This window comes from Mobula hypostoma, chromosome 3 (genome assembly GCF_963921235.1).
Source record: "Mobula hypostoma chromosome 3, sMobHyp1.1, whole genome shotgun sequence".
In the NCBI taxonomy this organism is placed as follows: domain Eukaryota; kingdom Metazoa; phylum Chordata; class Chondrichthyes; order Myliobatiformes; family Myliobatidae; genus Mobula; species Mobula hypostoma.
The window spans coordinates 62536879-62549140 of NC_086099.1; the positions used below are offsets into that span (position 1 = coordinate 62536879).

The following is a 12262-nucleotide window of genomic DNA, read 5'->3' on the forward strand; positions in this document are numbered from 1 at the left end:
AGGTTATGCCAAAGCCTTCCAAAAATCCCTGGTTGGGACCACAAAATGTGTGTAAGTTGTTTTGAACATCATATCTTCAGATACAGGAATAGGCCTTGATCCACTGTAGTGTAGATAGCTAAGGACAGGAGACCCATAGTGTAAAAGGCCAAAATCATAATAGAGAATAGAATTGAGAATTAAAGCATCTGCTTAACTGTCTCTGTTCATATGTTCTATTTTATGAGCCAAGGACTAAATTAAGTACTCCAGACTCTTTGCAATTACCAATCCATGTCTCTGGCCTTGAACAAAAAGAATTTATCCTGTTTAACATTCCAAAGTAACTTGTTCTGTGTTTGGTGAAAACAAGTAGATTTTAGGAAAATGCAGTTTTTCATAACACCTCAAAAATATTCTTGAGTTTGTGCCAATTAGCCCTTTGTAAAATAATTCCACAATAACCCCCTTTGTGACTGTACTTTCTTCAAATAAAGAAGACAAGCATAGACAGGCAGAATGTGACTTGAGTGGTCCACTAAACCCGAGTAGAAGCTGCAATCTTCAAGTGATTTTCATTCATTGTATTGCTATACTTTCCTCTGGACTCTGTTATATCTGATTCTAGCATTCACTCATGTTGCTTGTCAGGCCATATTTATTCAGCAGTTTCAGGTCTCTTGCCAGTTTACACAGCTCGTCCATTCCTGCAACCACTCCTTCATATTTTCTTCATGATGCCAGCCATAATGGAGAGCAATTATTGGCTTAATCACAAATGTACAAACCTTGCGTTCGATTTCCATCTAATTCCAGGAGTACCATGTTTGTGCACCCTGTCTCAAGCAGGAGAAACAAGCTCATTGACATTCCTCTGCACCCCTTCATCATTGCTTTGTTGATGACCATTCTGAAAGGTGAATGGATGAGTTTCATGTAAGCATTGTTAATTGGTTGTTGACTTAACAGAGAGAAATTAGTTAGCTGCTTTCTCAGAAGCAACACTTTACCTGTTATGTGTATGCTATGCTATCAAGATTACATTAACCAAATTAACATTGTGTCCTCTCAAGCAGACTGCCAATTCTCTTTGTCGTAGAATTATACAGGAAGATGCTCCCCCTTTGAACATGTTGGGAAACTATGTTAAACCAAATAGTGAACATTTTTCAAACATTTCAAGATGGGTTACTAAAAGATAGTTATTAACAGCAATACCTGGAAAGGATTAAATATTTGTGATATGGTCAGATTTGCTTTGGCTGCTTCTAAGATCTACAGTTGAGTGTGTAAGGAAGTGCTTCAAAGTGCTGTTAATGAAAGGTTTTTAAGGGGGATGGATCAAGTAATTGAGTCACAGATCAGATACGACCTTATTGAATGGAATAGGCTTGATCATAAGGTCATTCCTTTTCCCATTTGCAAGTAATTGCCATTTAACTTATGTCCATTTGTAAATAGCACCAGTATTTGCATTCCCTAAAATATTCCATCCTTGAAATGACCCTAATAAATTTACCCTGTACACTCTCCTATGACTCTCATTGCCTTTCTATAATGAAGCAGTCTAAACTGAATCATTATTAGTTTATGCTTCTAGTTATAAATCCATGGATGCTATCAATATTTTTAATAGCTGCACAAAGATTTTCAGGGAATTATAAACAGTACTGTTTAGTCTCTATAGTCTGAAAGAGGTGGCTGAAGAGATTGTGGAGGCATTAGTAATGATCTTTCAAGAATCATTGATTCTGGCATGGTTCCAGAGGAATGGAAAATCGCAAATGTCACTCCACTCTTCAAGAAGGGTGAGGGGCAGAACAAAGGAAATTATAGATCAGTTAGTCTGATCTCAGTAATTTGGAAGATGTTGGAGTTGATTGTTAAGAGTGAGGTGTCAGGGTACATGGAGGCACATGATAAAATAGGCCATAGTCAGCAAGGTTTCCTTAAGGGAAAATGTTGCCTGGCAAATCTGTTGGAATTATTTGAAGAAATAACAAGCAGGATAGACGAAGGTGAATTGGTGGATGTTGTGTAGTTGGATTTTTGGAAGACCTTTGACAAGGCGCCACACAGTGAAGCTGCTTAACAAGTTAAGAGCCCATGGTATTACAGGAAAGATTCTAACATGGATAGAGCATTGGCTGATTGGCAGGAGGCAAAGTGCAGGAATAAAGGGAGCCTTTTCCGGTTGGCTGCTGATGACCAGTGGTATTCCACAGGGATCTGTGTTGGGACCACTTCTTTTTATATTATATGTCAATGATTTGGATGACAGAATTGATGGCTTTGTGACCAAGTTTGGGGACGATACGAAGATAGGTGGAGGGGCAGGTAGTTTTAAGGAAGTAGAGAGTCTACAGAACAGTTTAGACAGATTCGGGGAATGGGCAAAGAAGTGGCAGATGGAATTCAGTGTGTGGAAGTATGTGGTCATGCACTTAGGTAGAAGAAATAAAAGCGTAGATTATCTTCTAAGTGGAGAGAAAGTTCAAAAATCTGAGGTGCAAAGGGACTTGGGATTCCTCATGCAGGTTAATTTGCAGCTTGAGTCGATGGTGAGGAAGGCAAATACAATGTTAGCATTCATTTCAAGAGGACTAGAATATAAAAGCAAGGATGTGACGTTGAGACCTTATTAAGCACTGGTGAGGCCGTACTTGGAGTATAGTGAACAGTTTTGGGAAGAAAGGATGTGCTGACTTTGGAAATGTCCCAACTTTTGTTGAGTGTGTTGCAGCCTTCAAATTCTAAATTTGTGTATGTTTACAAAATACAATTAAGTTGGTCAGTAAAACTATTGAAAATCTTTTCCTTGTACTTTTGTCAGTTAAATAAAGGTTCACGTGAATTGACATATCACAGATTTTTGTTTTTATTGCATTTTGGAAAATATCCCAACTTTTCTGAAAATGGGGTTTGTACTTCCATTTCTTATTTTGTTTCCACAAAATATATTATCTAACTTTTATCCACATCAAACTGCATCTAAGTTTCCTCATCATTCTGATAAATGGGCTATATTTTCCTGAAGGCAAACGTCCTTTCCTTTTTCAGCAGTTTTCAAGAGTGTATTTCCTGCATTCAAACTCAAATATACAGTGTAGCAAGACATATTGAATCTATCCCTGGCTTCAGGGATTTTCACTTCCAACTCTCCTGTGAAACAAGCAAGATCCAGTTACCTTAGTTATTTGGTTTCAAATGTAGCAAGCTCTGAGACACGCTGTTGCACTTCAAATATCTTGTACTTGAAATTTTGTAAGGTACTTTTAAGTATTATCTGAAAGTTCACTGATCTGGCATTGAATCTGATTATTAGAGCAAAATATTGAACCTGCTTAAAATGTTATAGAACTTGACTTAAATTCCATCTGAGCCAAATATTTTGTTAATTTTCAAATTCTGTTGTTGCTTACTATTCATTGTTGTTTATAAGGTTTTGGTATTGCTGCCTTAAATGCTGAAAGTCTCTTTTAATAAAATATTTTACAAAAGGATTTTGTAACATTAGAAAACTTTTTCAAAAGTAAATATGCTTTTATTTCATATTGTGGAAGCAGATTTGCTAAGAATGTGATCAAATTTATATTTTAATTATCAAATTTAAAATCTACAGGGGGATGACCATGTAGGATGAGCTAGTTTTAATTTAGACCAGTATCTTTTCATAATATGGAGAATGGAACTCTCAACTATGCTCTAACAAAGGTTTGATACAATTAATTCAATGGTGCACCACTCTTCAGTGTGGAGGATGAGATTTCTAATCAAAACCATTTCTCAAGATCATGTTTGAAAAAAAAAACATGTTTTAGCTTAATCATACATGATCTTTTAGCAATTTTTAAAATATCTTTAAGACACAAATACCATAGCTCTTGCTGCTTCACTGATTTTCTCTTTTCTACCTTGCTAGACTTGTGCCCATCAAATACAGCCACAGTTATACAGTACAGACCTATGCACACCAGTGCTCTATCTATTTTACAGTGACATATCCATGCCTGCTGCAGTACAAAAAATACCTTGGTGCGGAGTTAAATTTGGATATGGTCTGAATGGACCCAGAAAATCAGTCAGGGTTGAAAGTTTCTGAAATCACTGTAGTTTGCCACCTGGCTCACCGGGAGATCTTTACTGCACTCCTTTCTACTCATTGGAACCCTCCTGGTTCCCACATTCCCCTAAAATCACCTGGTTCACGTGGGAAGATTTTTTAGATGTTGGAAAATGAAGTGCAACATCTAATAAATTAATACTGAGTGTGAATATGAATATAAATAATATTGATTAATTGTGAAAATTTGCCAGCCTGGCACCACCAAAGTCATTGCATTTGGTTATTGGCTTTACTATAGTCAAGTTCAATCTCAGGTCCTCACCGATGGCCACCACAGTAGCAGCCTGGTTTCCACGCGCTCTTTCAAGAAGTTGGAGCTGTCCTGGAGACTTACTGAACAATTGGTAAATCTATGGCAGGGCAGCTAATAAGGTGAACAACAGACGGGGCAGACATGAAATTGCAAGATCAGTGTGTCTAGGCGGGACAGACCCACAGGTCATATGTCATGAACAGCAGGTATAACGTATTATATCATCTGGATATGTTTATCATATTAACTTGCTTTAACCATTATTTCCTTCAATTCTTTATCCCACAAACATTTATTATTCAAGCAGCATCCTCACAGGATGATTAGTATCATTTTGTATATATTTTCACAGTTTTCCTGCCAATATTAATTACCCTCCAAATTTTGAAATTTTGTTTCATGTCCTTCCAAATTATTCATGTAAATTGATCTTAGCAGTGGTCCATATACTGCCTATGGACCTGTCAGACTGATTGGCCTCTCTCAGCACCTCTTGTTCTCAGTTCCAGAGTCCTCCTTCCTCTTTCCTGACTCCAAGTGCACTGATTGCGGTTGTGAGCCTATCAAATCTCTCTTGAAAATCCAGATAATGCATCTACTGCTTTCCCTTGTCTTCTCTGCCAATTCTTTAAAGAATTCAACAAGATTATTCTTGTTTTTTCAGTTTTTCATGCTTTCTATTATTTAAGAGAGCATTGTTCCAACTAATAATGTTAAGATAATTGATTTACAGTGAACTCAAGATTTAACTGATAATGTAATTGATGGCCTAAATTCTAATCCAAAGGTGAGCGAGGAAAGAATTTAAACTAACCTCCTGTTCATGTTGGCAGCCGAAAGCTAATGTTATGACTAACTTGTAGCAGAACAGCAACTTGAAAGAATATTATTATGGTTAAATTCCTGCAATGATATTATTTAGAAAAATCTCTGGTCATTATTGTATTGACAGTAAGATTTACATCTTCTGCCTTGTCACAAATTGTTTAGAGTGCTGAAGATACATTATTGAAAACAATAGTAGGACATAAAACATTCAAAATCCCAAAGTGAATTTTTTAAAAAGTCAAAAATTTAAGTATTTACTTTTTTGTTCTTAACTCTGTGAAGTTGATTATATTAATTAAAACCATCATTATTGGAATGAAATGTTAATTTCATAATTTTATCATTGCATTACTATTAAAGTTGTAATTCAATTTAGGAATTCTGATTTAACAATAAGATTTTGCTGATTTCACAACTGTAGCTTTACTTTGCATATGAGATCAATAATATTTTTTAGCTAGTAACATATCAGTATTATGGGATTAGTGCAGGAAAGTAGTGCTGAGAAAGATCAGCCCTGATCTTTGAATATTGAAGCAAGCACTAAGGGCCAAATGGCCTACTTCTGCTAATTTTTATGACTGGTGTAATTGAACAGCTCAGTAATATGAAATATTGTTTTATGAACTTACCAGAGACCCATAAATGATGTCTTATAAATAGTAACTGTTAAATCTGCATATTTTTTAATTAGTTGAAGGGCCTCAAATGACTTAGACAAGGTGAAATTCCTGTGAGTACAGCTAACCATCACTCAGTATTTGGGTTTGACTGTTAACAGTTTGTAAATTCGTTCCTAGACACTGAAGCTTCTTTGACTGTCACTAATTCTTGATCTCTTTTCTTTCTTTGTTTTGTGACTTCATCTTCTTGCTTAGCAAATGGAAGTTCTAGCAGTAAGTGATGGTTTTTGTCTTCTAGACATCTTAACAATGTTGGAATTGCAAACTTACCTTGTTTGCTGTCTTTGCATTTATAACCCTGTGATGTGCCTGCTATCATTCACATATGTGTATACATGGTTTGCAACTACCAAGCTATTTATTGCTTCCATGGTGTTAATGCTCTTTGTTGTATATGCTTATTGTCCTTGTAATCTTTGACATAAATAGGAAAAAATAAATGCCTTTCGTTCAATGTCTTCAGTAATAAAGTAAAATGCATTGGATTTTGTTATTCTGTTGATGAACTGGCATTCAGTTGTGAGGTTATTACATAGCATCGATTGTTTGATTCAGAAGCAAGCGTATCTGTACGTTGATTATTCTTGACAAGTTAATGTATTAGTAGCACTGACATTAATAATACTGGCTACATGCTTTAAGAATGTGCACTGGTGACTTCTCAAGCAGTAGGCAATGATGAACTGGCTGCAAAGTATTTATCAATATTACATTAAGTTTCTAAACTATAGAATTGTTACACAGAAAAAGAAGCTATTTGGTCCTTATTAAAGTAACCTTTCCAATTCCATGCTCTCTTCTTTTCCTGGAAAATATGTTCCCTGTACTGCCAATCTAATTCCTTTGGATAATCTTCATTGACTTGTTTCCATCTCTCTTCCTGTGGTTGGGTTGATTATAATTCTCATATATGGCCCTTGTGGCTACAGGGGTCAGGGGGTATGGAGGGAAGGCTGGGTTCTGAGTTGGATGATCAGCCATGATCATAATAAATGGCGGTGCAGGCTCGAAGGGCCGAATGGCCTACTCCTGCACCTATTTTCTATGTTTCTATGTTTCTATAATGTAGAAGGAATCCAGTTAGTCTAGTGAATATATGCTGGCTCTTAACCACTACAGAATTAAAAAGATGTTTTGTTCTTGATATATTCATGATGGTGGAAATCTCTCTATTCACCCTATCTAAGCAGTTCTGATCTTTATTACCTCTCAATCTTTGCTCCAAGGAAAACAAATATGCTTTTCCCAGTCCAAGCCTGAAAGAGAAATTCCTCAGTTCTGGAAAGCACAGAAATTATTGTCTATGAAGCATAAAATATCTTTAAAATAGGATTTCTAAAATATTTTTAAAATTCATGAAAGTATTTATTTTTCTACTAATTTAGGATGCATCTTATATAAAATAACATACAATAAGGCAGAAATAAAGCCAAGCCTCAAACTTAATGTCTCAGTGTCAATTATTTTCTATCCATTTTTTATCATAAGTAGGGCAGAATGGTGAATATCTTTCATTTTCTTTTAATATGGAACCAACTAACATGTAATAATTAATTTAAGTATGTAATTAAGTATATCTTCAAAATCAGTTTTTATCTTTTATGGTATAAAACTTCACAAGAAAAATACATCAACATGTACATGAAGATATCAGTTTTCTCACTAACTGTACAGATGGAAATAGTGGTTATAGTGCTCAATTTTTCTTTTGTCCTAAAATACTTAAGTTGTTTCCTCATCTTTTAAAATAATTTATTGTAAAATAAATGTTGCAACATTATATAAAATCTCACTGACTTTGGCATTTAAAAACTTTTTTCAATTAATAAACTGCTGGAGGGACCAACAAGAAGAGCAGCATCTGTGGGGGGAGGGGGAGAGAAAAAGGATGGTCGATATTTTGAGTTGAGTCCCTGCTTTAGGACTGAGAGTATAGAGAAAAGATGGCATGTATAAAGAGGTGAGAGGGAGGAGTGAGATGGGGGAACAGGTCAGTGATGTCATATCTGGATAGCCTGCAACTCAGTGGTATGAATTTCATGGAAGGCATGCCTTCTGTGTTCTTTTCCTGCTCTTCCCATTCCTTTTGTTTGCCTTTCCTTTCACCAACCCCCATGACTTTCTAATCTGCTTATCACCCGCACAGCTATATACCTAGGTTTATTTTCCCTTGGCCAACCCTTCCTATCCTCCTCCATCATCCTTCCATGTGTGGTTTCACATCATCATCCAGCCTCTGTCTCTAAACTGCCTTCCCACTCCTCCACATGGCTCCATCTGCCCATTATCCCCACCTCACCTGCTCTCACCCTTTTCCTCCCAGCCCCTGTCTCAGCCGCTGCCTTGGCTAACTTCCCTCTACACACAGTCCCAGTGTATGATCTCAACCTGAGATGTCCACTCTTCCTCTGCCACGACGGATGTTGCTTAACTTGCTGAGGTCCTTCAATGGTTTGTTCTTCTTTCTCCAGATTCCAGAATTTTCTGTCTCTTAACTCTCCACTTCCTTCAATTATTTTGTTTAACAGTAACTTTCTGAAATTCTCTACTTGGCATTTAATTAATGCAGTAAACATTAGCAAATTTTACAAATCATGAAATAAATAGAGGAACAAAGTGAGTAAAAGAATAATAATTAGTGACCTTTTTAATGTGACATTTAATATCTTACTAACTTTAATATCTCTTTAAGATGTTATAGTGAAATGAATTTTATATAAATTATGTGGCTCATTTGTTATGAAAGTATTGTAGTAATTTTGCAGTAAATGCCAAATGTGTGAAAGAAAAGAAACCTCAAGTGGAAGGCAATCAGACCAGTGTTCTATGGTGTCGTCAAGAACACACAGATAAAGTCTGGAAATGTGCACAAATGAACGATTTGACTCACTGAAGCTCAGCTGTCCAAGTCAGAAAGTGGCTTTTCCCTCTTACCATTACATGTATCTCATTTCACTGATAAAAATATTGGACATTGTTCCCACTGTTTCAATGAAATGTTTAGGTTTCATCTTATCTATACAATAATTGATTATTTGTGTTTGATGTTCCTGTGAAGCACTGCAAGAAATCTGACTACATTAAAAGTGATATGTAAATTCAAGTTGCTTTCTTGGCATACATTAATTGATTGCATTGCTCTGTAATGGTATTGTAAAATCAGAATTTGAAAATTAAGTAGAACTTGGGGTTTAAACTTATAGTGGAGTATGTTTGAACTCTTAATAGACTGGTAACAATGCATTATTCCATATTTAACAAGTTAGAACTACATTTCTCAGAGTTTTCAATCCTGGTTGACAAATAAAAATATTGATATTATTTGTATATATTTTAGCAAAGCATCATAGTTTTTTGTTAAATATAATAGTAATCAATAAACATTTGATCACTTTATTGGTGTTGATAGTTAAGTGTTTACCTGCAAGCCCATTATTCTAGCGTGCTTACAAGTTTGATTGTGATACATTCTGAAATATGTTAATATAAAAAGTCCTATAATTCTCATTGCACAAATTATCTATGGAGTTGCCCTCCAGTGACAATCCGCAATGTAATCCTCAAATCCTACATGTATATTTTTTTCCCTGAAATTAGTTAATGAATTGTTATCGACTCAGTCAAATTAGGGTGTGGGGAACAAATTGTTTTTATGCAACAAGGCACATGGAAAATTAGACGTTAAATGCGGGTGAGTCAAAATAAGATAGTAAATTAATGAGAGCCCTGGGAAAGCAGAACAAATAAAGGTTGGAAAATAGACTGAAGAGGGTTCTGGTTGGTCTTAATGGCATATCCTAAAATGAAAGGATTATAATGTATTAGGCAAGTGAATTAAAGGAAGAAATAAATGTTCAAATATGATGTTGCTACTGCTGAACAGAATTTAAAGAAATGCGGTAATCATAACCTCGTTTTAGTTACAGGATTTTAAGCAAGATGGGAGATTTTTTTTAAATCAAAGAAAATCTACAGATGTTATACAAGAATATGAGGATAAGGAAAGAATGGAACTGATTAGAGACCAAACTTTCTTGTAAAGATGGCATTTTTACTAGCTTCTAGGACTTTATTCCCTGGAACATAGGAGAGCACAAGCGAGACATATAGTTCTTATAGAAATATGCAAAGTTATGAGTGGTATCGATAAGGTGGAAGTACGCATGCTTTTTCCTCTCAGGTTGAGTGAGACTAGAACACAAGTTCATTGATTAAGAGTCAAAGTTTAGATACTTAAAGGGAATTCTGAAGCAGAATTACTTTACCCAGAGGTAGAACAAGTGTGGATTGAACTACCTGTGGAAGTGATTAGATGCGAATTGTAACATTTAAGAGAAATTTGGATAGATACATGGATGAGAGCGATATGGAGGGCTATGGTCTAGTACAGGTGAGTGGGACTGGGCAGAAAACCAGGTTGGCACAGATTTGATGGTCTGTTTTTGTGCTAAAGTGCTCTATGATTTGGTGCCTACTGGGCTGCTAATTGCCTGTTATTTAAAAAGGGAGACAGGCAAACTAAAGAATTACAAACCAAATCAATGAAAGAAAAAGTATTGGAATCAAAAATGAATTGTTAAGCAGAAATTGACTGGTTAATTTAGTTCAAAATGATCAAAAGGTAGATGTAAAAGCTGGAATCCACGGAAGAGTGATAAATTAGTTCTAAAGTTGGCGTAGTGATAGAAAACAGAGAACAGTGGTTGACCGGTGTTTTTGCAGCATTTGTTACAATCTTTGTAAAATGGTGAAATGTCTGTTTGTTTGTAGAACATCTTAAAAATATTAGAAACTGGAATTGCAAGGTAAACTGTTCAATCCACAGAAAGAATACTATTACAGATTCATATGGGATATAAGCATCTTTTTCCTATTACTGATGGGTATATTATTAAATTTTATTGAGTGTGTTCATCATCTTCCATGACGTAGCATTCAGATTAATTTATTTATCACAAGTACATGGAAACATACAATGAAATGCATTGTGTGCATTTCAACCAGAGCAATCTAAGGATGCACTAGGTCAGCCTGTGTCAACACTGGAATGGTTTGTCCACGTTTTAACCTCAAACTATGATTTCTAGTGTTATTTGGTGGATATTTAGGAACCTATATTTCAAACTTTGTATTGCACATGGTTTACAATGTGGTCCTCTGTCAGTTTTATGTGTCTACGGTAAGATTTGATGGGGTGGTGACAAGGGTTGCAGAAGGGGATGGGTGACTGATGGATTTGATTTCTGTAATAGCTATGGCGTAAATGGTCACTTCTAATGGCTAGGAAGGTATTAGTAGCTGGCTGGCCTTTATCTCTGTGGCAGGTCAGAATCTAGTTGCATTTTTGTGGAATCAGTTGAGCATATTCTGCTACTCCAGCACTCCTTCCTTCTTGAGGGTAGTAACAATATTTTATGTTATAATACTACACAGGAATCATAAACCAAATAATGTAAAATTTTACTTTTTACTTCATGACTTGAAAGCACTATATCTGTGCAGGCATAGTACAGTATCTATACATATCAGTCCCACAGTGAGATTTGTTAAGAGCCTTGTTCATGAAATCTGTATTTGAAATTAATGTTTGGTATTGGTTAACATTGTCATAGCAAATGCTGGCTGCTTTTTATTGGTGCTTTTTTATGCTTGCTTTGCTGGAATTGGAACTGTGAGTGTAATGCAAGGGCTCAGCTTTCATCTGCATTTCATCAGCTTATATCGTATCAGAATCTTTTTAAGATGGAATTACTTTGTTCATTAGTAAGTGACCACCTTTAATATTGCAGAAAGTTCACTATTAAATCATGTTATTTCATGTGTATCAAGTCGTGGTATTAATTTATCTATGTTCACTTTTTATAGGAGCTGGAGTTATGTCGAAGGCTATACAAACTTCACTTCCAACTATTACTTTTGTATCAAGCCTATTGCAAACTTATAAATCAAGTCGACATGATCAAGAAAGAGGCTGAGGTAAACAATTCCTGCTATCAGGTGTTATGCTTTCTCTACCTATCATTGGCAGGGTGACTTATCCACCTTCAATTCAATTGTGTCTCACTTAGTTAAAATCAGCTTCCTTGCTACTTAACAATTGGACAACAGTTATTCTCATAATTGAATTTCCTCTTTTCTCACACAACAGAATTTGTAAAAAAAAACTGATGAAATATATTGCATTTGAAACTTTCACCATACTTTCAAGCCTACATTTCAGTTTGTTCTATTACAGAGCCTTTCAACCATCTCTTGATTTTTTTTTTGGTCTTCACATGCTTTTCCTTTATTTTTCATCCTCATTTTGAGCCCCATGAACTCCCTTTATGGCTTCCAGATATATTTTCCCTTTCCTGTCAGCATTCTGCTGAACCTGTCATTAAATTTCATTGT

The 12262-nt window shown here is 35.5% G+C and overlaps 1 protein-coding gene across 17 annotated transcripts in view; it reads left to right on the top strand.

Moving 5' to 3' along the window:
- fryl (furry homolog, like) overlaps nucleotides 1–12262 on the top strand; it is a 376544-nt gene that overhangs the window by 358002 nt on the left and 6280 nt on the right. For 11 of the 17 annotated variants that reach the window (XM_063043177.1, XM_063043178.1, XM_063043163.1 and 8 more), the window contains 2 exons: nucleotides 6065–6082; nucleotides 11735–11845. In XM_063043177.1, the coding sequence (XP_062899247.1) occupies nucleotides 6065–6082; nucleotides 11735–11845 (129 nt within the window). The remainder of the gene's footprint in view (nucleotides 1–6064; nucleotides 6083–11734; nucleotides 11846–12262) is intronic. The other 6 variants (XM_063043168.1, XM_063043169.1, XM_063043181.1 and 3 more) reach the window with 1 other exon arrangement.